We start from the raw sequence: 26,038 nt of genomic DNA, 5'->3' as shown, positions 1-26,038 counted from the left end.
AAGATACACGCAGGTACAGATAAACACATGTACCAGTGTTATCTCAATCTCTTCATTCGATGACTCAATCATGGACACTCTTACTGATAGTTTGGGCTGCTTTGTGTTATGTATTGTTGTCTCTACCTTCTTGCCCTTTGTGCTGTTGTCTGTGCCCAATAATGTTTGTACCGTTTTGTGTTGCTACCATGTCGAGCTGCTGCCATGTTGTGTTGCTACCATGCTGTGTTGTCATGTGCTGCTGCCATGCTGTTGTTCTCTTCGGGCTCTCTTTATGTAGTGTTGTATCTCTTGTCGTGATGTGTGTTTTGTCCTATATTTTTAATCCCAGCCCCCGTCCCCGCAGGAGACCTTTTTTTGCCTTTTGGTAGGCCATCATTATGAATAATAATTAGTCCTTAACTGACTTGCCTAGTTCAATAAAGGTTAAATAAATTAAAACCTGTCTCTGGCTGATGTTGCCACACTCTTTGCAGAGAATGCTGTTGACAGTGGTGCCATGGTAGAGGCGCTGGATGAACGCACTGCCGCTGGTGTCCACCAGGGAGTGCTCTAGGGCACTGAACAGAATCCTGTTCAACTCCTGCACATCATGTTGCCTGCTCTCCTACGGGAGAGAGATGAGTGGTAAGCAAAATACTATAGGAGAAAGCAATGTAGCATTATATAAAGCAAGCCTCATTCTCTAGTTTAGTCCCTGCATCACATACACCGCCATTCATACACACGCTCGTTCACATGCTCGTGTTCACACACACTACCTCGCTGTTGTTCCATCCGAAGCTGTCAGTGAGATCAGCAGTAGAGGCACTCTGTTGGTCCACCAAGAGTAGACGAGCAAACAGCCTCTGGAGCTCCAATGGAATAACCCTGACCTGAGGGACAGAGTTAATGTACTACTCAAACACACCAATACAAATAAAGACATGCACACAGTGAGGAACACACACACACCCATGGTTGGTTCTTTACCTTGGCCTCTGGTTTGTCTTTGTCCTCCAGGCAGCCCAATTCCTTTGGACCCAGACTGAACAGCTCCTCTACACACACACACACACACACACACACACACACACACACACACACACACACACACACACACACACACACACACAATTTCAAATACAGTATGAACCAAAGACAGAACACCAAGTGACCTGACTTGACCTCTCACCTCTGAACTCCGGGGTGAAGAGCAGGGTCTGGAGCAGGGAGTTGAGGTAGCACGTCCCTCCCTGGTTTTTAATCCCACTGAGGTTCACTCTTCCCCGGGGTGAAGGTGGCTCCCCTTCCCCCTTTACAACTTTACCTCCGGAGGGAGCCAGAGAATATCCCTCCCCCTCTTCCTCGAAAAGACTCCCAAACATGGCTGGGCATGCGTCTGTGTTTCTCTTTCCTGTGAAACGCACCTTCCGGGGACTGAATTGTATGTCTAATTGTGTTCACGATCACGTAGCTAGCTAACTAATAACTCCTCTTGCTATCTCATCTTGGTCTTGCCTAGCTCTCTGTTTATAGTAGTGGGACTGACTCTGAAATAAGACGACTTTACAGGGGTAAACATAGCTATGAATAGAAAAATAGTGTGTTCCCGTATTGTGCTCGAGTTATAGCAATTATTGTAGTGGTTAACAAACAAGCTATACAATCATTGCCTTTACAACACGAGTTAATTTAGTGTGAACTGAGTTTACAACAGCTAAATTTGGACCGGCGACAGACAGCTGTCCTACCTGGCTATCTGACTCGTTAGCTATCAAGCAAAACGTTTTTCAGCGTTCCAGACGCAAATAGAGCTTTAACTCCAGAAATATCCTGATGCTTTTTTGGAAAGTTATACTCGAAACCAAACTCTGTCCACATTCCTCTGTTTTAAATAATAGAAAATACGAAAAAACGTAAATAAAAACACCATTGATGAACAGTGCGCAGCCATAATGTCCAAAGGGTAGAGTGGGGCATTGTGGTAGTTGTAGTGTCGTTTTAAAATCACAGGTTGGCACTTCGGCTGAATAAACTACATGTCCACCAAGTCTTCTCTTCGATTTTGCAAGAGCATCAAGCCTCTTGTAGTTTTTATAACATGGCTTGTCTGTCATCCAGTGGATGTCTCAAACACACACAACAGATAAATCTGAACTGAATTGTGATTTATTTTCTGCTGGTAATCTTAAAGGTTCATACGTGGCTACAAACCTGCTGGTCTTTTAACCACCTGTTCAGTTTTTGTGTAAAAGCACTGACACAAGCCACACATTTGAAAGGTATACTTTGGGATTTTGGCAATGAAGCCCTTTGTCTACTTCCCCAGGGTCAGATGAACTCGTGGATAGCATTTTTGTCTCTGTGTTAAGAATTCCCTGTCGGTGACTGCACCTCACAACCCTGAGCAAACTCCCCTCCCCATCCCCCACAACCAGAGCCTGAGAGTCTAGGGGGAACCATAAACCTACCTCTAAAACTCTGACCTGTGCCTTGATAGGTTGCTAGGGAGGTTACTAGGGGGCAGGACATCTACCCATCCTCTTGACACTGCAGGTCACACAATACTTGCAGTCTCCCTCAAGCAGCGGCAGAGAGCAACATCTATCTCTGCCTATCATCAACTGGACTTACTCATATCTCTGGACTTGTGGGATGGTGTGTGTGCCCAAAGTGAGTTGTGTGACATGTATATATTGTTCTTAATAGTTAGTTGTTGTTGTTGCATTATGTATAGCTTGTAACCTGTTAACATGTTCAGGGATTATATGCCATTTATACAGACCTTTATTACTGTTATTATGCTCTTGTGTTATCGTATGTACAGTATATTCATTGCCTTTCATTTCCTTCAACAGAACTACTACCATTCCACTACCCTTCCCACTTTTCATCCCCATGTTCATCTTCCTCAGTGTGTTTAAAGTTCCTGTGTGTTAACTCTTGGGCAGCTTTATTACCCTCTAACCGGGGACGGTGTCAGTGAGTTACAAACCAGTAAAATACCTCAAGCCAGATCACTCTCTTTCACTCTGTATCCAGTAGTTAGAAGTAGTTTCACACCCCAATGCTAACTAGTGTTAGCGTAATGACTGGAAGTCTATGGTATCTACTAGCATGCTGTAATGCTGCCAGGTGTTTCGAACCCCTGGCCCTTACCTTAGGGGCGACAAGGCTGACCTTCATGGTGGTGACAGTGGAGAACTCTCTGGGGAAGAGGTGACAGTTGACGAGGTGCTGGGAGAACGGGAAGTCCAGGGAAGGGTGAGAACGGGACAGACGGACACCCCTCACACCCCCAGACTGGATCAGATGCACCCCCCCCCCCCCCTCCTGTTACCACCCTCGCCCCCTCCCCTGGGGAGAACACGGGACAGAAAGTCTAGAGGGAGCAGGTCTACGGGGAAAGAGAAAGAATAAGAAAGTGAGAGAGAAAGAAACAGAGATAGAGAAAGCAAGAAAAAAGAGAGAAAGAGTGAGGAAGAAGGGGAGAGAGAGAAAGAGAGGGGGGAGCGAGAGAGAGAGGGGAGAGAGAAAGAGATAGTTAGCATTTCCTAAATAGTGGGAAACTGCTTTAGGTGGTGAGAGCAGCAAGATTGTGTGTTGTAGTTTCTTGAGTATTCATGATATCAGGTAAGGTTAGTCAGAGTTTACGGGGTGTCTGGGAAATGTCTGGTAGGTTATTGGCATGATCTGTACATACGTGTAGAATAATTATCTACGTGTAGAAGAGTTATCTGTGCATGAGTGATTTGCATCAAAATGTTGGAAAATCAAGTTAAACACACCAAACACTCACACACATGGCTGGTATCTGTGTTATACACAAACACACACACTCACACAGTGCTGGAAAAATTACTCAGTTGTCATACTTCAGTAAAAGTATAGATACATTCATAGAAAGTGACTCGAGTAAAAGTAAGTCACCCAGTAAAATAATACTTGAGTAAAAGTCTAAAAGTATTTGGTTCTAAATGTAACTGCTAAAATATACATAAGTATCAAATTTCTTATATTAAGCGAAGCAGACACCACCATTTTCTTGTTTTTAAAATGTACGGATAAACAGGGGCACACTCCAACACAGACATCATTTACAAAAGATGCATTTGTGTTTAGTGAGTCTGTCAGATCAGAGGCAGTAGGGATGACCACGTGTTCTCTTGATAAGTGTGTGAATTTTCCAGTCCTGCTAAGCATTCAAAATGTAACGAGTACTTTTGGGTGTCAGGGAAAATGTAAGGAGTTACTATTTGAACTAGCATCCCTACTGCATGCAAACAAGAGAAAGAGATAGTGGTGTGTTTAATGCCACTCTACAGTATAACCTGAGAGAGCCGCTATCTGACAGGAAGTAGTGTTATGTGTCACAATCAAATGTGTCCCTGGATAGGTTACAACACCCACACACACGCAGATATTTTCATAGCGCATTTAATAGAATAGAATGTACCTCTACATGGTCTCCATGTCTCTGCAGCTGCGTTGATGACCCTTAACCCGAGAAACAGCAGCAGAGGCAACAGCAGCATCAGAGATGACATAACAGCTTGCTCCAGCCAATCGCAAGCACTGCGACTGATCCGAACGCCAATTGACGCTCATCTCCAACACGCGTGAGTATGTGTAATGTAGTGTGTACGTTTGTGTGAGAGGTGTGTCTAGATGGTCCTTAGAGAGTGTGTGTAGGAAGCACCATCTTCCAAAAGAGAGAGTCCAGATGACAAAGTGAAGCCTGGATCTAAACTACTCTACAACATCTGACTTCAGCCAAGGCAGACAGGCAGGCTCCTAATGTGTTAGTTCTGTCTGGTCCAGCCCCTTATCTTATTTTCCAGGCCCATGCAAATCACTAACCAGTCTGTCAATCATTTCACAGAGTAGAACGGAAGCCAACTGTCTCTCACATACTCTGAGTGTGTGAGAAAGAGAGAGAGCAAGATGAATACCCAAGGCGGAGTTGTTTGGGCTATAGATACCGAAATAAAGAGCTGTACTACAAAATAGCTTTACATTAGATAAACACCATAAAGAGTCAAAGTAGTCATTTTTAAAAGGAAAATAAATACATTTGAAAACATACATACCACCGGTGACCTCTGCTCCACCTACAGAGTGCTTGATACCAGCTAAACTATTACCATATTAACCAAGATCCCTGTTATTAGGACCTTTATTATTGTAGTAGCTGAGGAGTGAATGATTGTGCGTTGTGTTACTGTGGCGAGTTAATTTACATAAGACACATGTTTTCATAACAGATTTGCTCATATTACATTCTGAGAAAATGTAATAAAAATTGTAGAGGGGACTTAGGTACAACTCTCAGGTGCGGACCCGGGAGGTTGGACCAATGTGTGTCTGTGTACGTGTGTATTTCTGCCATGCCCAGGCTTCAAATAGCTAATCCGATACAGATCAGGGAGAGAAAGGAGGGGTGTTCACTCTGTTATACACCTTTCACTGCTCTATTTTTCCTTTTCAAGAGCACGTTTGTGTGCTTTGTTGGATCACTGGGCAGGAGGAAGGTGTCCTATAGAGACTAGTCTAGTGTGTTTCTCCTAGCCATTTATATTGAAGACTACAGGATCTGACAGGATCATGACATAACTTTCTCCCTTCTTCTATCTCTATCCCATCAGGCTATCAATCGACTGTGCTTAATCTGACTGCATCAGCCAATCACAGAGCGATCTAACATCCTGACAGATGGCTGACCGCAAGCACAGGTCTAATAAAAAAAGGGAGGTCTTCAATTGGTTTTTGTTAACTCCTCGGTCCTCTCCTCCTTTTGAAAAAGGTCAAAGGTTATCGAGAAGAAACAAATGCAGTTGTATTAAATTATTCTCCTCCTTTAGGATGACGTTTACAGAGGAATCCCAAAATACAAGTTCAAAGTGGTAAAAATGAATTTGAATGTATATCGTTTTTAATTGTGTGAATCTAGTTCTCCGAGAACACAGCAGCTTATTCAAGGGAGTGTAGTGGATTTCGACAGAGGAGATTTCAAGAATGTACTTGTGCTTCCCCCATGGGAGGACTTCGTCAAGGACAGAGGCAGACTCCTCCATTCACCTAATAACGAACTGACACGGTCCTCAGCTGGTTTCCGGGTCACGGAGGACGGGCTTTGGCCAAAATAAGAATCTAATCACCGCGGCCCTTGTCATGATTAAACGCTTGAACAGAAACATGCAAGAACACAAATACAGACACTCAGGATATAGTCCCCACTTTACTTCTGCTGAACTAGGACCTGGTGATAGAAAGGGAAGACAGGGATGGGGAGACAGACAACTGTGTACCAAGACAGTAGCACCCCCTGCTGGTCTCTTTATGCAGCTGTGAAAACATTTCAGTAACCATACTGTGAAATACTGCTGGATAGGGTCTAACATATACACAATAGGTAGAACATACACAACTATAGACAATACATTGAAGATACAATCCATGATTCGCATGTGTAACCGACAGTCCACTGAATGAGCCCGTTTCTATCTCACACACGTTTAAAGGAGGAGCTGGACAGGGAGCCTGAGTACCAAACTATATTTATTGTTTACAGTAGTAAAAGACGCCAAACAATGTACAAATCAGTAGAGAAACCAAACTTATACCATATGACAAAACTTGTGGATAAAGAACATAACTGCCCCTCCCCTTATGCTCCAAGTAGACGTAGCCCCTAAACACAGATCTAGGATCAGAAAACCTTAACCACCCAAAAACACTAATCATTACGGGGATGCAAATTATATGACCCGGTATCAGTGTTTAAGGATGACTTCTCCCTCCCACCTTAAACCCCCACCCAAAAACAGATTCACTGACAGGGTTGCTGTAAGAACAGACCACTGAAAAAAAGAAAAATAAATTATCCCATATATGGAATCAGGGAATATTCCCCTTCGACTGCCTTCTAAAAAACTAGGGGTGCATCTCAACAATACAAGTAGCTTCCTTGTGACAAGGGGTCTCCCCTCCTTTCTTGTAAAACTGACACTAAACTGGACAGGTGAAAGCTTATTCCATGGTCAGCATCCACCTTAGCCTGAATGTTCAGATCGGTGCCAAATGAAGGAGGCAACATAAGACTTGATGCACCCTTGGTTATCACCCTTGAAAAAAACTAGGGCGTCCCCCATGTCAAACCATTGGAAGGGTCCAGAAGCCACCCCTAACCCCTTTGTAGATTTGAGGTGTTGGATAAATACAAAACACTACACAAGTGGCTTAGGTGTAGGGGGTTGTTTCTAGATCAAAACCCATGATTCTTAGCATTGGAAAGACCCGGAAGCTGTCCAAGACAGTTGAAGAGATCAATGTTGACCAAGAAAGACATTTGAGGGGAGCCCCCCCAAAACTGCACCAGACATCTTTTAAAATAAGAACAAGGAAACACAGACAACGGGGAAGCCTCAAAGTAGAAGTTGCCCCTTACCACAGATCTAGGATCGTGTCATCTCCTAAACTTAACCTCATCCAATATGGGGTACACTAATAACTGACCTTAATAAATCAGTGTCTAAGGGGCAAATTCATCCCACTCCCACCCCTCTGGACAAAACCAAGACAGACATATTTTAAAAAAACAACAACAACGGAACACAGAAGCTGAAGAGTGACTGGAGAGGAGCAGTGGGCATGGTTTGGGTATGTCAATCACTGTAAGGGGGGGGGGGGATTAGCAGAGGCCGCCTGTCTGCTGTTGGAAAACATCTATGGTGTCTTCATCCTCCATCTCCAGCTAAAGAGAGAGAATTAACATGTGTGAGATGGAAGGAGAGGGATCTAGTAAAGAGTGATTCCATGAGGGGGAGATGTAGTGGGAAGTACTGTGAGAAAGTAATCAAGTTCATTGAGAGCAGATGTGCTTTAGTTGAGAGAAAGATAATGGCTTCAGAGAGGCTGTGCTTTAGAGGGATTAAGAACGAGATAAGAGAATAGTGTGAGTAGAGGGTGTTTATAGAGAATAGAGAGAGCTGCCAATTGTCTGTGCAGTGTACCTGTGAAGGTGTGTCTGTCTCGTTGATTGGCTGTCCGTCAAACCTGAACCTGATCTGCCTTATCGAGAGCCCCTGCAGGAGAGAGAGGACACATTAGAAATACATGGAACAGATATTCCTCTGGTATTATGAATCAGGTCAGCTCTATTGATAATATTTCTATGAGCAATGTTCAGTGTGCCCCTGCTCCAGTCTTCGCCATTGAGGCAGCAGGGCAAGGTGTCTGATTGGCGACTGTGCTGACCTGACGTTCGCAGTAGGCCTTCATCAGTTTGCTGAGCGGAGTGTGTCTCTTGATTTTGAACTGAACCACAGAGCCGTCCTGACCGGCTACCTTTAAGTTAATGTGGTCGTTCTCAGTCTTCACGCCCTCCTGAAACACAACCAAACAGCAATTAAAAGATTAACAATGTAGTTATTCAGTCTTCAATGCTTCTCTGTCTTGGAGAGGCAAACAATTGATGACTTGTACAACCACTGTTAGGCCTCATACGTCTCTGGTAAGATCTGGACATGGGGTAGGTAGTGTTCATGCCCTGTGAATTAGGGTTGTTTGTGGGTGGCACTGGGTCTGGGGAATGCGCGGAACCTCAAGGCTGTGACTCAGGCAGCCAACTACTAGACCCAGGCGTTATCCATAGCAAAATCCACGTTCAGCTTGTCCTAGTACCTCAATTTTATATATCCAAATACTGTATCAATCAGTGGTTAGGAACCATTTCGTACAGACCACTTATGAACTAACTAGCTATACCTGGTCTTACCGGCGCCTGGCCAACGCCATGCGTGTTTACTGGCCTAAAAGATAAACAGTGCAGTAACTAATTATGTTAATTTGCCCATTTCAATAAGTGGTTGCCGACGAATGCATCTAAATCACTGGAATACGGCTTCCAAATGGTGTCACATTTTGTGCCGCTTTTCTTGCGGCGTTTAGCTAGCTAGCGGCTAGCGTGGTATGGCTTCCACAAAGAAAAGCCCGCAAACGCTATCGGTATATTCAACTTCGAAATGTAAGTGGTAGTTGTTACAACAATTCTATTTTCTGGTCTCAATATTTCGTATAACAGTTCTAAGAGCCTTTATATCTGATAAACTTAGATATATTGTATCCGGAGGCAGGACTCCATTCATTTAACTACGAAACAAACAGTGCGCCGATTCAGACAAACGTGCAAACCGGGCCATTTTTTTATTGCATATTTCAGGCGCTATTTGACATTAGACTGTTTTAATCACCTTAAATACCCATCATATGTTGATAGACGGCTAGCCTTACCTTTGGTTTCTCCTCCGACATTTTGATGGGTTTTCTTTAAAGGATTTGCGGGTTAAAATGCAATTTTGGTTGTGTTTTCGTTTGCACCTCTTTAAGCTATATGCTCTTCTCCTCCGCAAACACGGGAACGCGCTTTGGTCTCTCGTTCCGCAGACACTGATTGGCGTTCGTGGAAACACGTGACATATTCTCTCGGGGACGCGCGATTCATCCAAATACTCGGCCACGCGACATTAAGAACCCGCCAAAGGCAGGGCTGAGTGTGGCACTTGGTTAATCTCAAATAAATACACACATTACACTCAGATCAAATTGTATTTGTCACATGCTTCGTAAACAACAGGTGTAGACTACCATTAAATTATTACTTACGGGTCCTTTTCCAACAATGCAGAGTTATAGATACAACATTTAAATATTGACACAAGGAATAAATACACGGCGAATAACAATAATGAGTAAACATAAAAAATCTAACTTTATCACATGCGCCGAATACAAGTGTAGACATTACGGTGAAATGCGTACTTACAAGCCCTTAACCAACAGTGCAGTTCAAGAAGAGTTAAGAAAATATTTACCAAATAAACTAAAGTAAACAAATTATAAAAAGTAACACAAACGAACGAACACAAAAGAACAATAACTGGGCTATATACAGGGCGGTTACGGAGTCAACGTGCGGGGGTACAGGTTAGTCGAGGTAATTTGTACAAGTAGGTAGGGGTGAAGTGACTATGCATAGATAATAAACAGCGAGTAGCAGCAGCGTAAAAACAAATGGATGGAGGGGGTGTCAATGTAAATAGTCCGGTGGCCATTTGATAAATTTTTCAGCAGTCTTATGGCTTGGGGGTAGAAGCTGTTAAGGAGCCTTTTGGTCCTAGACTTGGCGTACCGGCACAGCTTGCGGTGCGGTAGCAGAGAAAATAGTCTATGACTTGGGTGACTGGAGTCTCTGACAATTTTTTAACAGGGCTATGTACAGGGAGTACCAGAATAATGTTGTAAAATACAAATGATATCAAGCCAAATCTTCCATCTTCATCATCATCGACCTGGCCAAGGCTTTCAACTCTGTCAATCACCATATTCTTATCAGCAGACTCAATAGACTCGGTTTTTCTGATGACTGCCTCGCCTGGTTCACCAACTACTTCTCAGACAGAGTTCAGTGTGTCAAATCGGAGGGCATGTTGTCTGGTCCTCTGGCAATCTCTATGGGGGTACCACAGGGTTCAATTCTCGGGCCGACTCTTTTCTCTGTATATATCAATGATGTTGCTCTTGCTGCGGGCGATTCCCTGATCCACCTCTACGCAGACGACACCATTCTGTATACTTCTGGCCCTTCCTTGGACATTGTGCTATCTAACCTCCAAACAAGCTTCAATGCCATACAACACTCCTTCCGTGGCCTCCAACTGCTCTTAAACGCTAGTAAAACCAAATCCATGCTTTTCAACCGTTCGCTGCCTGCACCCACCCGACTAGCATCACCACCCTGGAAGGTTCCGACCTAGAATATGTGGACATCTATAAATACCTAGGTGTCTGGCTAGACTGTAAACTCTCCTTCCAGACTCATATTAAACATCTCCAATCCAAAATCAAATCTAGAATCGGCTTTCTATTTCGCAACAAAGCCTCCTTCACTCACGCCGCCAAACTTACCCTCGTAAAACGGACTATCCTACCGATCCTTGACTTCGGCGATGTCATCTACAAAATAACTTCCAATACTCTACTCAGCAAACTAGATGCAGTTTATCATAGTGCCATCCGTTTTGTTACTAAAACACCTTATACCACCCACCACTGCGACCTGTATGCTCTAGTCGGCTGGCCCTCGCTACATATTCGTCGCCAGACCCACTGGCTCCAGGTCATCTATAAGTCCATGCTAGGTAAAGCTCCGCCTTATCTCAGTTCACTGGTCACGATAACAACACCCACCCGGGGCCTCCCGGGTGGCGCAGTGGTCTAGGGCACTGCATCGCAGTGCTAACTGCGCCACCAGAGTCTCTGGGTTCGCGCCCAGGCTCTGTCGCAGCCGGCCGCGACCGGGAGGTCCGTGGGGCAACGCACAATTGGCATAGCGTCGTCCGGGGTAGGGAGGGTTTGGCCGGTAGGGATATCCTTGTCTCATCGCGCTCCAGCGACTCCTGTGGCGGGCCGGGTGCAGTGCGCGCCAGCCAAGGGGGCCAGGTACACGGTGTTTCCTCCGACACATTGGTGCGGCTGGCTTCCGGGTTGGAGGCGCGCTGTGTTAAGAAGCAGTACGGCTGGTTGGGTTGTGCTTCGGAGGACGCATGGCTTTCGACCTTCGTCTCTCCCGAGCCCGTACGGGAGTTGTAGCGATGAGACAAAATAAATAAATAAATAAAAACACCCACCCGTAGCACGCGCTCCAGCAGGTATATCTCACTGATCATCCCCAAAGCCAACACCTCATTTGGCCGCCTTTCCTTCCAGTTCTCTGCTGCCTGTGACTGGAACGAATTGCAAAAATCGCTGAAGTTGGAGACTTTTATTTCCCTCACCAACTTTAAACATCTGCTATCTGAGCAGCTAACCGATCGCTGCAGCTGTACATAGTCCATCTGTAAATAGCCAACCCAATCTACCTACCTCATCCCCATACTGTTTTTATTTATTTACTTTTCTGCTCTTTTGCACACCAGTATCTCTACTTGCAGATGATCATCTGATGATTTACCACTCCAGTGTTAATCTGCTAAATTGTAATTATTTGCTCCTATGGCCTATTTATTGCCTACCTCCTCATGCCTTTTGCACACAATGTATATAGACTTTTTTTTTCCTACTGTGTTATTGACTTGTTTATTGTTTACTCTATGTGTAACTCTGTGTTGTTGTCTGTTCACACTGCTATGCTTTATCTTGGCCAGGTCGCAGTTGTAAATGAGAACTTGTTCTCAACTAGCCTACCTGGTTAAATAAAGGTGAAATAAAAAATAAATACAAAATAATGGTTAGAGAAATGGGGTGTATTCATTACAGAACCAAATAGAAGCAAACAGAGTGGGAGGGGGGGGGGGGGGGGGGGGGGGGGGGGGCATGGCTTTTGATGACCAGTCGGGGGCGCTCCAACTCAGCATGTAATTTCTCTCTTAAGGGAGAAAGGGAAGGATTGGAATGGGTAGGGATCGGGGCCTGGGTTTACATTCCAGTGATTCTCTCTGTGGCTCTGCTCATAGAAAATGCTTGATTAAAGAGTATACGTATCCTTGATAAAAATAGTATATTGAGATTAAAAATTGAGGATTGAGTCAGAACTGCATGAATTCCTGTTTATTCACATCTCTACTATTATTGATGTTACGATCACTGGTCTGATATGGTTGTTGTAGGTTTCTCACTATGAGGTAGAGGTTATAGGAGTTGATAAGATCCAAAGAGAGACAAGTCTTACATAGTGGAAAGTTTTATTTTAGTAAAAATAGATTTGTTCAATCAACAGACAAAGGGTCGTTTATTACACAACTAGACATTAATAAAAAGTTGATTCATTTGGCCAGACAAGATTCTAACTGAAGTAGCTGGTGTCTGTAATGAGAAAGCTATCACAGGTAGAAATACATTACTTAGATCTGACATTCTTTGTCTCATTTTACAAGGTGTGTACATTTCTATCTGCAATTCTGAGCATTCAACGCTTCTGAATAGCCTCCTATTTAAAGCTCCAATATTTAGCTTTTTGGGCAACCTGACCAAATTCACATAGAAATGTGAGTTATAGTTATGTGACTCTTTGAAAGCAAGTTTAAGAAGCAGCAGTTCTGTGGTATGTGTGTTATTTCTATGCTTACCGTATGTAAAATATATTTCACAGCTGTTTAGATGAGTATAATGATTCTCTAAACTATACTTGCTTGTTTTGTCGCAAACTGAAATAAGGTGAACTATTCATATTTTAGCAAGCAGTAAATGGCGGAGGGATTTCTGCATAGAGCATCATTAAGTACAATTCTGGTTTATATTAGAAAAACAATACATCTATACAAGTTTATTGTTTGATGGAGTACATTTCTGATAGATCACCATCAGATAAATATACATGGAAAAAGGTCAACATAGATAAGGTCAACTTTTCTGGAGTGCATCTTCTCATTCAAGTAGAGCATAGGTAAGATCTCCTACAACCAAGTAGTAACCCTCAAGTACCATCATCATTATGAGTTTGTAATACAGTAGTAGTCACAGGCGGTAGATATATAAGGTATAAATAAGGTACATTTCTAAGGCTACTGCACCTGTCCACTGCTCTCACAGTCTGCACTGCAAGACATGTTCTGCACTGCACCACTCACCAAGCAGCGTAGAACTTGTTCTAGCTAAGCATTCGTAGAATACTTTGTTCATTACATTCAACACAATGTTTAATGACCTGTATTACATGGGCAGATAATGTTGTATAACAGGTTGTCCAAAAACTTTGATCTAAGGCCAGTTTCATGTATTCTCCTCAAAACGGTTAAAGATATTGAACGGGATCTTAAGCACTTACAATATGTTACGATTTTGTACGAACTGGAATTCATTACATCATACGAATTGCAGGAAATATATATATATTTTTTGCAGGACATAACATATCATCATACGAAATAATAATAATAATATTTGGTGACTCGTTTTGGCTTGTGAGCACGCTACATTCAAAACTACGGTCTGAAATTATACAAATCCTTTAAAACGCCTCTAAGACTTTTATGATGAATGGTTTAGGGGAGGGTAAGCTGAGCATAGAACAGTCAGTAAGGTTAACCGTCCTTAGGGGAGAGGGGTTGGGTTGGTTGAAAGGTCAGAAGTGAAGAGGAAGGCAGGCAGTTGATAGTAGTGTCCAAATATCAGCTCAGGAGAATTTGGAGTACGGGTTGGACCCACTGAGACCTGGAAGGAGAGAGAGAGAGGCAGAGATAGAGGGAGGAAAAGAGGGAGAGAAGGAGTTAGAGATCATCTTTCATATTAAATTCCATCAGAGTAGTGATGGTGTTTTTCCACAGACAGGAGTGGCGTTTGTGTGCGTGTATTTCAAGTCGTACCATATTTCGTTCTGATTTCGTCATGCCTCATCTTCATCTCTGCCTTTCTATTAACACAAAGACAACCAGCTGGTTAGACGCACACTTCGTATTTTAAGAGGACTGCACAACCTTTCAGACCAGCCAGGCAGGTAAGAAGTCATGAATAGAGCACAAACCGGTTTGGGCGGTTAGCTTGGCTGTGACGTATGTAAAGGTTTGTTCCAGTCATGCTTTTGTGTCACTCCGGCTGTAACTGATATGAAACTAACAAAAGAAACTTGGGGCATTGTTCTGATCACAGTCACATTGTCAGAGACAAACTAAGGTCAAATACAGCACACACAGGGCTTGACTGGGTAACGTTTACCATATCTCCCTATGGAATTTGTTGTAGGCCAGCTGAACACACACACAGCCATGTAAATACTGACTCTTAGAATAACGAAACACTTTGTTTAGTTGTAAATTTCTTCACATACATAGACAAATATGCAGATGTTCGTGTGCCATGATGACGTCTTACCTCTCTTCCTGTTTTCCCTTCATCTTATTGGTCCGTCTCTCCATCTTGGCATCGAACCTCGTAGACCTGACACACACACATTAGGGCAGATAAGTACTTATACATGTGCCTGGAGGTCAGTCCATGGGGTAGGTCAGTGTGTGTGTGTGTGTGTGTGAAGAATTACACACTTTAGTTGACCACGGCAAAGCAAACACACACTACACAGTTGAGGCCAAATATATAGGCACCCTTGCACTAAATTATTCCCTATTTCTTTTAAAATAAATTGAAAAAAACATTATTGGATTTTTGACATTGCAGAGACAATTACATTTTTGCAAACCTAAGTTGAGAATTTTTATTAAGAAAATAAAGACAAATGGCAGCTCCTAATTTAGAGCTAGTACTTGGTTGGACAGCCTTTGGCCAAGATAACTGCAGACAAACGCTTCTTGAAGCCATCAATGAACTTGCTGCAACTTTCTACTGGCATTTGGCCCACTTTTCAGCAGCAAATTGTTCCAATACTTAAATGTTTGAGGGCTTCCCTCCAACTACTGATCTCGCCATTGGTTTTGGATGTGATTCAGTTCCGGACTCTTGTCTGACATGTGGGAGATTTGATAATGCTGTGGGGTTGCTCTGCTGCCTCTGGTCTCGGGGGCCTTGAACGTGTGCAAGGCATCATGAAATCAGCAGATTATCAGGTGTTTTGTTCAACCCAGTGTCCAAAAACTGAGTCTCCCCTGAATGTTGTGGATCTTCCAGCAGGACAACGACCCCAAAGATGAAAAAACACCCAGGAATGGTTCAAGAAGAGATGCTGGACTGTTCAGGAGTGGCCAGACAAGAGTCCAGATTTGAATCACATCCAAAACCTACAGAGAGATGTGAAAACATCAGTTGAGGGGGGCACCCCTCAAACATAGAAGATTTAGAGCAGTTTTCTGCTGAAAAGTGGGTTACATCATTGATGGCTACAAGACACCTTTGTCTGCAGTTACCTTGGCCAAAGGCTGTGCAACCAAGTATTAGCTCCGGAGTGCCAATAATTGAGTCCATGCCATTTGTCTTTATTTTCTAAATTAAAATTGTCAACTTAAGTTTACAAAAATACAATTGGTTCTGCAATGTTGAAAATCTAATAAGGTGTGAAGACCAGATGTTTTTATTTGTTACTTATTTTAGAAGGGGACACACACACATGTATATGTACACACATCATGTTTTAGTTGTATTGTTTATTATTTTGTTTTTGTATTGTTTGTATATCTTTCTATTTTAAATTTGTGTTACTGGTTTTGTTTATCACTGTTTCGTTACTTGTCATGTTTTGTGGACCTCAGGAAGAAACGCTTCTGCTTTGGCAAAAGCTAATGGGGATCTGAATAAACAAATAAGAAATAGCAACTTATTTAAGAAAAGAGCACGGGTGCCAGTATATTTAGCCAAAACTGTATATAAATACACTCTAGCAGTCAATGATAATATAAAAATAAAATAATATCATCCCAAACCGAGATGTGTTTTGGAAACAGATGACACAAATCAACAACGTGTGAGTGTGTGTGTTATAAGCACTATACCCGATGTGTTCACACTTGCAGCAGCAGAAGAGGCAGACCAGGAAGGCGATGATAATGACTCCACCCACCACCGCCATGGCGATGATCAATGACTGGAAGTTCACTGACACACACAATTAACATTAGTTCCTACTCCAGCAGAGGTGTGTGTGTGTGTGTGTGTGTTTCTTACCCCAGCAGCGTCCCCAGCGTGCATCGTTGAGGGGGCAGAGGGCGTGCGAGGGGAGGATGGTGTTGACTGGGTACGTGATACACAACTTAGTCTTCTGACACCACAGGCACTGTGACACAAACACACACACACACAGGTCAACATAACACAAATATATGTGGACTATGAATGGGTAGGGGTTTCAGGATTGGCAGGGATGGAGTTCACAATGCCAAGGATGGTGGGATGCAGAGAGAGAAATGAGGGCAGAGAGAGGTGTGTATTCAGTTTGTCCCCCAACCTGTCTGACAGGTGTGGAGGGTGGAGCTGATATGCTGATTCATGTGCAACAGAAAACATTTGTGACCCTGTTATTCCCATGAGCAAGAGGTATAGCGAAGTAACCCGGACCAGTTAGACCAAAGAGCAGGAGGTATAGGGATGGAATCAGGACCAGGAAACCCAAAGTGTGCCAAACTCGCATGCCAGACTAATCCCAGACTCACCGCCACAATCGTTAGACAATCCTCACAGCTTGTTCCATTCTTAGTCTCACACACTGAGCGAGGGAGAGAAAACAGGTTGATTTAGGGGGGGAAAACATTAGATCCGTAGTTCATAACATACTATACAGCTGCAGTTAGAGACTGTAATAAAGCCTTCTCACTTGCAGCAAGACCTAGCCTCCAGTAGAGATTTCCATTTGTTGTTTGACTGTATGATTCCACAGAATTCTTTGTGTACATTCTGTTAGTTCTATGGCTCCAGATAAGAAGGGGAAGCCTGGTAGTCTGATTTCTATGGGGCTAAAAGGCTGAAGGATTCTTCCAAGACAGGGAACAGGTGTCTCTTTGGACTAACTGGTTTCACCCAAACACTTAAAGAGTTAAATGGGCCAGCCAGTCACGATTAGAGCTACTGAAATGTGTCTGAGAAGGAACTGAAAACACTCCAACGTTCCTGCTAAAAGGTTTCAGTTACACAAGCATTTAGCAGAAACCATATGACAACTCCCTAAGAGTGAACAGGCCAAATATGTTACCAATGTACCAAGACACTTGAAATTAAAGAGCCATTATCTGAATAGAATAATGTACATGTTAAGGTTGATGAAAATCTAAATTACATAGTTATAAAGGAACTGAAAACAAGCATTGTCATTTTGTGTTTTACCTAAAGGCAAAGTCACTGTGAAATATGCTACAATGTGATATCGGGGAAATTCTTGTTTGATAACTTTTCGGTGATTAACGTCATAGACTAACTAGAGCCAACAGAATGAACTATAATATCATGTCATATAGATCAAAATAATCTATAAGCGACAATAAATCAATGGTTAAGAAAAACAACAAAAGAAGTGTCACTGACTCACCTAGGCTAGGTGCGGCAGTTTGCGCGAACACAGCGACCAAACCGAAGAGTAGCAGAACAGCAGGGAGGCCTACTAAACTCCTCAAATCCATCTTTTATTGAAACTTTCAAATCCAAACTCTGGCAGTAAAATATCCCGTCGTCTATGGCTTTACTCTTGAGTTTAAAAAGTTGTCTTATTTCAGTAACAACACGGAGAAATTAAGGCAACCCGTTTAAAGAAAATAAACCCTTAAAGTGCTGTTGAGGCAAAAAAGTCTGTCCTCCTTTCTCCCTGCGCGCGACCAACCAATGACAGGTGGAATTAGGACGACCACATGTCCCAGAATACGGGGCAGTCCAGAATGTTGGCCGTTTGTCTGATGTCCCGTATTTTATCAACAAATTAATACACCACTCATTTACCAACAAAGTTAGATTTGTTGCGTATTTCAGTCAGACTTCCTATTAATTTGATGATAATTGACATTTCGAACTGTCTGCCAGAAACATGTATTAATGTAGGCTGCACTGCCCCGGCAAAAACATTCCGTTGTCCCGCATTTGTGTATTTTGAATATAGACCATTATGTGGTCACCCTAGCTGAAATAGAACAATCATGTCAGCTGTGTGCGCGTGCATAAACGGGTACCTGCGTGCGTGCAAGTATAGAAGAGAAGACTGGACAATTTCCGATAATTTATTAAAGCAGAAGTTTGTAAAGCCAGTTACAAATAAAAAAAGAACAACAACTATTTTCTCTCTCTTTCTCAGTTTTCTCTAAAAACAATCACAATGTTTCAATATATAATGATAATAATTAATATGAACCTTAACAGATTACAGTCAGGCCCTGCTCTGGCCGCCTGCGGCTGGAAAAGGACCCCGGTATAGAGGTTGCTCATAGACACAGATCTAGGATCAGCTTACTCTTACCATTTCATTTGGGTGTGAAATGCAAAACTGACCTTAGATCACAGGAGGTTGGTGGCACCTTAATTGGGGAGGACGGGCATGTGGTAATAGAGCAAAATCAATGGAATGGTATCAAATACATCAAACACATGGTTTCCATGTGTTTAATGCTATCCCTTTTGCTCAGTTCCAGACATTATTATGAGCCTTCTTCCCCTCAGCAGCCTCCACTGCCTTAGATCAGTGTCAAGAGGCAACTTCATCTTACTCTGTGTACTACCCGTGTGAGAGGCAGGGCCATAGAAAGAGAATACCTAGATAGGACACAGTCCCGAATTTCACTGGATTTGATGATAATTGACATTCCAACCTGTCTGCCAAAAACATGTATTTATGTATGCTACACTGGCACGCAAATAATGGATTTTTCAGTCATTCCAAATGGTCCACTGGAACGCAGGATGGAATGTTGTTCTGAATTGGAATGTCCTTTCCAGTAATTCTGATTCTATAGACTGGTCCTCCAGGGGGCTGTGGCCCACAAGCAGTGACGACAGTCAGAAACAAACAAAATTCCCATATTCCTAGAATTCTCATATTCCAACTTTTCCTATTTCCTAGATGCATACCTCCTTAATGTGTGAACTTCTCTTCTTTCACAGAATTCCATACTGCAACCATATCCCCTCCCTCCCTCTGCAATAATTATAACAAATAAATACCCCATCCTCCCCTCTCCCTCCCTTCCTCCATTCCCAAACTCTTCCCCACTTAAAATCACAATCACAACACCATTCTCTTATAAAGGTTCTCCAGATACATAATACTCTTATTTCTCAACAACACACTTTCTTTCTTTTTTTCATTTGGTTCCCTTCTTCCCTCGGTGTGGTAGTTCGTTAGTCACTTGCATTATGACACAGATACACACGCTCACGGTAGCGTTCCAAACACAGCACTGCAGGAGGGGAGACACTGGGAACGTACAGTACACTAGTCACATGACTTAAAACAGGTTCTATTCACACATGAACTAGAGAACAGTCACATAGCGTAGAAGCAGAATGGGTAGAGGAGACAAGACTAGATTCCTTATGTTTTTTAAAAAGTACCCACCGATATGGAAACGTGAGCCAGAAGGTTGATACGAAGGCTACATTTCACTAGAGCACAGAGAAACGCATGTAGGCAACCATCCCAAACCGCCCTACCAATATGGCCGCCGCGACTGACTCTACCCATTCTACATCAAGAAGTGAAACCCCTCTATATCGCTGTGATTTAGTCAGATGGCACTGCTAGTGAATAAGGGTGCGTTGGCATATTAGAATTTAGTTTACACATACAATAAATTAATCAAATGGCATTTATAATGGTATTTATATACATACAGTACAGTGGCCACCAAAATCTATCTAGGGTTCCTATGAGGTGCGATATACAAAAACGATAAGTGTTTGATTAGTGTATGTGTAGGTTGGACATTAATATGTTATATATGTGATGTTCATAGTAGACATATTATAGGAGGAAGCTCTCTCAATCTTCCTTGGTTGATCTTGTGGTCGACTTTTGTCACTCTTAGCATCATTCTCTCCTCCAGACCTCTCCACACCCACGGAGCTTCCCCCCCCAGACTGAGCCAGACAGCTACCCGTTGAAAGAGCCTCTGAGTCAGGATGATTCCGGGGAGAGGACCCTGGATGGGCCTCCAGCTCTGGTTCTCTTGAGGGGGTTTGTGTGAGGTCACTTCCTTTGACCATATGTGATGTCACTTCCTTTGACACAGGAAGTAAGTACTGTGCAGTCTGATGAAGAAGGGACCTGATTTTCCATTTGACCCCGAGATGAAAACTCAGTCCTTTATCTCAGTCACCACGGTAACAGCAGATGAACGAGAGAGTGAGTGAGAGAAAGAGAGAGGAAAGGAAGCAAGCAAGCAACAGAGAATAAATTAACACTTAACTGTAAAGAGAGGCGAAATGGGACACACAGACAGAGAAAAAGAGAGTTTCATCAACTGGGGGGAGAGAGGGTAAGAGACAGAGGAAGGTAGATAGAAATAGTAACAGGCTTCATTTGATCTCTCCTAGCCGGCAGTGTGTCGTGACTGCGACTAGGGGTGTGTGGGGTGTGTTATCGGGGTGGAAAAGGGGGCGACGGAGCTTTGCGGGTGGTATGGTTTGACTGGGCTATTGTGCTTGTCGTTGGTATGGGTTTGGTCCAGAGAGAACAGAGAGAGAGGGATGACAGAGGAGAGAGAGAGATTAGAGATTTATATAAAAGGAGTAATAGAGATATTTAGATGAAGTAAGGTTGAGTTAGAATGTGCTCGCTGGACCTGCTGTCTGCAAGACAGTGACACGCAGGGTAACTGGGGGTTGGGATATGCTGGAGTTGTCCTCCCCAAAATGGGTAATTTTCCATGCTCATTGTTAACGAACAGATATTTAACCCAATCCACCCAATTCCCAAGTCTAGAATAGTTAGCTGCAGTGTCCATCCCCTTTTCGCTTTGTGAAATCGGATGCCATTTTAGATCCCTCACTGTCCACTGTTTTGTGGTTACCCCTCTCCAAGATCAGCCGACTCCACCAAAAAAACAACCGTCCGACCAATCCGTGGATTGTATCCACTTCCTGCCTCTCTCTGATAGGCCTGTACTGTTGAATGGAGGGCTCTGATTGGCTGCTGGTTGATCACCTGACGAAGGCGCTGGCGACGCTGGAGACAGACATAATGCTGCAGCGTTTCTTCACCATCATGTTGATGTAGGCTTTCATGATCTTAGCAATCTCCATCACCTGCATAGAGAGAGAGAGAGAGAGAGAGAGAGAGAGAGAGAGTTGGATAACATCAGTGTTTGTGTTTGTGCAGTGTGCAGTATATTCCTGATTTATTCTTCCATTGTGTGAGGTTGTTTTTGTTGTGACTGTCTGATACATGCGTGTGTGTGTGTGTTTCAGAGTAAGTGTGTGTGTGTGTGTGTGTGTGTGTGTTTCAGAATATGTGTGTGTTTACCAATGGAGTGTGGAAGAACAAGTCGTTGCCGTCGACAGTGATCTGGTAGGTGCAGGGTTGTGGAGCTCCAAAGAAGGTAATTTGCTCATACTGGAACGTCTGCAGAGGTTTGGGTTCCCCTCTCTTATACACAGACAGGTTGTCAGCACTCACACCCAGCCACAGGTCATGGGGAAAACCTCCTTCCTTACACTGCAGGGGAGAGAGAGGGAGGGGAGGAGGAGAGGGAGGGGAGGATGAGATAGATGTAAAACACAAAGGTCCACACACAAAACACACACACACCTCCACGTCGAACAGTGTAGAGCCATATCCGGGCCACTCTTTGACGATGGACATGTATTTCAACAGAGCCTGGTGCTGGGGGAGTCCCTGTAACTTGGTCCATTTATCCAGAACATGGGCTCTGGTGGCCGATGTCTCCTCCTTCACCCACATCTCTACCTGCTGCCCCTCTTCCTCCTGGACAGGATTACAAACATATTTATCATTCAATCAATTATTCAATCAATAAATTAACCAACAAATCAATCAATCCTAAACCTAATCAGAGGCGATAGGGTAAGATATCTCTGTATGGAATATGCGATGCCCCAGTCAATAGAGGATAATGTGTGATTTACGAGAGGCGCCATCTCTAGGACATATTGACAACTACAGCTAGGAAAAACATTGCAATGGTGATGTCAGCATGTGCATGTGTGTATGCATGTTTTATGCAAATGCTTTGTGTGTTTGTGTGTGTGCCCATCGCCACCTTCTGTTTCTTCAGCGAGCCCGTCTTGAAGCTGCGCCTCAGACTTCCATCCAGGAAGCTGGGGGTTCTCCTTCTATCCTGCCCGTCCCCCTTGACACTTCCCACCTGCCCTCCTCCCTCTCCTCCTGCCGCGCCTCCCTGTTTGGTGGAGTGGAAGATGCGCGAGCGGAGGCGCCCCATTGGGTAAACACTACCGAGGCTCCACCCAGCGCGGCTGGCCCCGTCTCCATGGAGATACTGCAGCCGTAAAGCGGCTAGCTGCTGCAAAGTTTCCTCTGGGGCCGGGAAGTGACCACTGATCAGAGACTCATGGGCCTGAAGGGAGGAGGGAGGAGGGAGTGTCGAAAGGGGGGAGAGAGGGAGGGGGAGAGTGAGAGAGAGACATTTATTGAAATTGAGTGAGACGGAGTAGGACAAGGAGTGTGTGTGTTTGTGTGTATGTGTGTATGTGTGTCTGTGTGTCTGTGTGTGTGTGTGTGTGTGTGTGTGTGTGTGTGTGTGTGTGTGTGTGTGTGTGTGTGTGTGTGTGTGTGTGTGTGTGTGTGTGTGTGTGTACTCACCTGCTCAAACATGAAGGCAAATTCCACCCCCTCCTTAGGCATGCTCTCCATGTCGAGGAAACAGTAAAGTTTAAAATAGAGTCTCCACTGTCCTTCCTCCTCCTCCTCCTCAGTCCCTGACAGCCTAGAATACACACAGATAGGGTTAGCAACACACACACACACACACACACGCTCACACACACATTACGTACCTCTCAAACTTGGCGAGGACGTCAGCCACGATGACCCTGCTCTCCAGAGCTCGGTCCGTCACCTTGTTGTGCTCAAACAGAGAGAACAGATTCCTACTGTCCTCCATGGCCAGGCCGCGGATCAACTTCTCCACAACCTACACACACACACACAGTGTGAAAAACCCAGCAGCGTTGCAGTTCTTGACACAAACCGGTGCGCCTGGGACCTACTACCATACCCCGTTCAAAGGCATTTAAATATTTTTCCTTGCCCATTCACCCTCTGAATGGCACACATACACAATCCATGTCTCAATTGTCTTAAGGCTTAAAAATCCTTCTTTAACCTGTCTCCTCCCCTTCATCTACACTGATTGAAGTGGATTTAACAAGTGACATCAAGAAGGGATCATAGCTTTCACCTGGATTCACCTGGTCAGTTTATGTCAAGGAAAGAGCAGGTGTTCTTAATGTTTTGTAAAGTCAGTATATGTCTCGGGCACCGCGCATGTTTGTATACCCTATGTCTCTGGCAGAGTGTGTGTATACCTCTCCAGCGGTCGTGTGTGAATTGATGGAGATCTTGCAGGAGCCTCCTCCATGGCAGTAGACTGTAGTTGTCATCTCCTGCCTCACCAGTAGGGCCACGATCTCCTCCTGAGACGGAATAAAGTCCCTGGTCTTGGTCTTCTTCAGAGACTCGTTGATAAAAGCAGAATAACGCTCTATCTCTGTGTTGGGGAAATGCTCTCGCACCCTGGGAGAACACACACAGAGTCAGTCATGATACATACACACATAATATACACACACACACTAATACAAATCTCTACACCTGTGATGGGTTCTGACTTCTAAACTTGAAATATCCTTGTTCATGGTACTGAGGGAGAGAGGGGAATGCAGAACCTTTACGTTCTGTCAGAACATGTTATTGTTAGACATCAGGGATCCAATGGAAAGGAGAAGGGCCATATTCTAGTTTCAGTTGTTGGGTTGTAATTTGAAAGACTTGATACACCGGAAGTGAATGGTGGGGTCAGTTAAAGGTTGGATATGAGCCATGGGCTTGGAATGTTACTAAGCAAGGGAAAATGCAATCACATGGTTGCGGTCCCTGTAAGGGTGGATAGCTGTAGATTAGGGAGGAATGTGGGCTGAGGTCAGGTCCGGTCACATTTTAGGTAGAAGGAACAGTTTATTACCCACATCACTTAACTTCCTGCCTAGCAACAAATAAGTACTGTTTAGAGAAGAGGAGGAGACTTCACCTAAAGTAAGGTATATTTACTTGGTCTGGTGGGAACATATCTTTGTCTGTTCAGCTGTTCACCCAATAAACTTGGTTTGAGCTTTTCCAAGTTGTCTGTTAGGTTCTAAATAAACCCAGTTAAAACTAACACCTGGGACACACACCCACACACACACACACACACACACACACACACACACACACACACACACACACACACGCACGCACGCACACACTCGCACACACTCACACAACACACACTCACACGCACACACACACACCTTTTGAGGTGGAAGCGCAGGTATCTGAGGATGGTCCGGCTTGGGAGGAAGGTACAGCTCATACAGGTGAGGAGGTGCCAATGAGCCCGCTGATTGGGCTGATTGGGCTGAGGCACGTGATTGGTCTGCTTGATCACCTGACAGTATACCTGGAGAGAGCGGAAAGACAGTGTATGCGTATGCGCCTGTGTATGTATGCATGTGTGTGTGTGTGTGTGTGTGTGGCTGTATGTGCACTCTTAGAAAAGAGGGTTCCAAAAGTGTTCTTCAGCTGTCCCCATAAGATAACTATTTTTGGTTCCAGGTAGAACCATTTCGGGTTCCATGTGGAAAGGGTTCTACCTGGAACCAAAAAGGGTTCTTCAAAGGGTTCTATTATGGGGACACCTGAAGAACCCTTTAAGGTTCTAGATAGCACCTTTTTTTCTAAGAGTGTATGTGCCCATGTGTGTGTACCTCGTCTCGGAGAGGTCTCAGGTCCTGACAGGTCTGTAGTACCCCCCGTATAATAGGAACAGGGTCTGCCAGAGTCTCCATCTCCTGAAGAGAGTTAAACACTCGGATCGCTTCATCCTGAAGACTGGCATAGCCCTGCTGTCTCTGGACTGGAGGGGAGAGGAGGGGAGGGGGAGAGGAAAGGAGGGGGAGGAGAGGAAGGGATGGAGGGGGGAGAGGGAGAGAGGAAAGGAGGGAGGAGGGGGAGAGAAGGAAATAAAAGTTATCGTCAAATCCATTCATGTTCAAGTCAGTGACAGTATCAGGAGGATTACCAGGAAGTGACAGTACAAGGAGGATTACCAGGAAGTGACAGGTCCACTCTACTTACTGACTTCTCCGTAGGGTAGTGGCAGTAGGGGGGAGTGTAGAGGGTGCTGAGTGTATCTGAGGATGGGATTCCTCCTGTAGGTCTGCTCCACCGCCTCAGGGTTCAGACTGCTGTCCTTGATATCTCTGATGAGCTGTAGTGTCGGTGTTTCTATGGGTGTCTTGCTGTCTATCACTGCCTGTATGGCTGCTATCCATCTCAGAGCTTCATTCAGCATCTTGGTGTAGAGGCGATACGAGTGCTTCCTACCGTGCACTACGATGTTCCAGCACCCTACAAAAGACAACAAGCGCATCAGTATAGACCCTACCCCCCGATCCCCTACACCCT

At 44.1% G+C, this 26,038-nt stretch overlaps 4 protein-coding genes across 4 annotated transcripts in view; all 4 read right to left on the bottom strand.

The window, feature by feature from the left end:
• Positions 1-1,971, bottom strand: part of LOC129840202 (ubiquitin carboxyl-terminal hydrolase 40-like) — a 106,449-nt gene extending 104,478 nt beyond the window's left edge. The window contains exons 1-4 of the mRNA XM_055907867.1: positions 1,175-1,971; positions 973-1,040; positions 762-875; positions 443-607 (exon numbers count right to left, since the gene is read on the bottom strand). Of these exons, the coding sequence (XP_055763842.1) occupies positions 443-607; positions 762-875; positions 973-1,040; positions 1,175-1,367 (540 nt within the window). The 5' untranslated portion in view covers positions 1,368-1,971. The remainder of the gene's footprint in view (positions 1-442; positions 608-761; positions 876-972; positions 1,041-1,174) is intronic.
• A 4,551-nt stretch (positions 1,972-6,522) lies between these two features.
• Positions 6,523-9,420, bottom strand: LOC129840577 (small ubiquitin-related modifier 3). The gene is made up of 4 exons (XM_055908558.1): positions 9,274-9,420; positions 8,239-8,367; positions 7,995-8,066; positions 6,523-7,735 (listed from the first exon to the last, which is right to left on the bottom strand). The coding sequence occupies exons 1-4, from the start codon at positions 9,292-9,294 to the stop codon at positions 7,673-7,675; spliced, it is 285 nt and encodes a 94-aa protein (XP_055764533.1). The 5' UTR covers positions 9,295-9,420; the 3' UTR covers positions 6,523-7,672.
• A 3,285-nt stretch (positions 9,421-12,705) lies between these two features.
• Positions 12,706-18,520, bottom strand: LOC129840576 (pituitary tumor-transforming gene 1 protein-interacting protein-like). Its single transcript, XM_055908557.1, has 7 exons — positions 17,942-18,520; positions 17,073-17,125; positions 16,588-16,696; positions 16,416-16,518; positions 14,848-14,913; positions 14,343-14,389; positions 12,706-14,190 (listed from the first exon to the last, which is right to left on the bottom strand). Exons 1-7 carry the CDS (start codon positions 18,030-18,032, stop codon positions 14,153-14,155), a joined length of 507 nt encoding a protein of 168 aa, XP_055764532.1. The 5' UTR covers positions 18,033-18,520; the 3' UTR covers positions 12,706-14,152.
• Positions 18,521-18,606: 86 nt separating this feature from the next.
• Positions 18,607-26,038, bottom strand: part of LOC129840575 (unconventional myosin-X-like) — a 52,337-nt gene continuing 44,905 nt past the window's right edge. Inside the window, exons 30-38 of the mRNA XM_055908556.1 lie at positions 25,709-25,981; positions 25,339-25,487; positions 24,883-25,031; positions 23,899-24,106; positions 23,368-23,504; positions 23,174-23,297; positions 22,614-22,928; positions 21,857-22,318; positions 18,607-21,639 (exon numbers count right to left, since the gene is read on the bottom strand). Coding sequence (XP_055764531.1) covers positions 21,535-21,639; positions 21,857-22,318; positions 22,614-22,928; positions 23,174-23,297; positions 23,368-23,504; positions 23,899-24,106; positions 24,883-25,031; positions 25,339-25,487; positions 25,709-25,981 — 1,922 coding nt within the window. The 3' untranslated portion in view covers positions 18,607-21,534. The remainder of the gene's footprint in view (positions 21,640-21,856; positions 22,319-22,613; positions 22,929-23,173; positions 23,298-23,367; positions 23,505-23,898; positions 24,107-24,882; positions 25,032-25,338; positions 25,488-25,708; positions 25,982-26,038) is intronic.

The sequence above is a fragment of the Salvelinus fontinalis genome, chromosome 41 (assembly GCF_029448725.1).
Source record: "Salvelinus fontinalis isolate EN_2023a chromosome 41, ASM2944872v1, whole genome shotgun sequence".
NCBI lineage: Eukaryota > Metazoa > Chordata > Actinopteri > Salmoniformes > Salmonidae > Salvelinus > Salvelinus fontinalis.
The sequence above is the reverse complement of the archived record's forward strand: the minus strand, read 5'-3'. Positions and strand labels throughout refer to the sequence as shown.

Coding starts and splice junctions, on each gene's coding strand:
- LOC129840576 (XM_055908557.1), bottom strand. CDS start 18,032: ATGGATTTGAGGAGTTTAGTAGGCCTCCCTGCTGTTCTGCTACTCTTC. Junction 16,697..17,072: donor ATTGTCTAACGATTGTGGCG/GTGAGTCTGGGA, acceptor TTTGTGTCACAG/TGCCTGTGGTGTCAGAAGAC. Junction 14,191..14,342: donor CGAAATCAGAACGAAATATG/GTACGACTTGAA, acceptor CTCTCCTTCCAG/GTCTCAGTGGGTCCAACCCG.
- LOC129840577 (XM_055908558.1), bottom strand. CDS start 9,294: ATGTCGGAGGAGAAACCAAAG. Junction 8,067..8,238: donor AGGCCTACTGCGAACGTCAG/GTCAGCACAGTC, acceptor TCTCTCCTGCAG/GGGCTCTCGATAAGGCAGAT. Junction 7,736..7,994: donor AGACAGACACACCTTCACAG/GTACACTGCACA, acceptor CTCTCTCTTTAG/CTGGAGATGGAGGATGAAGA.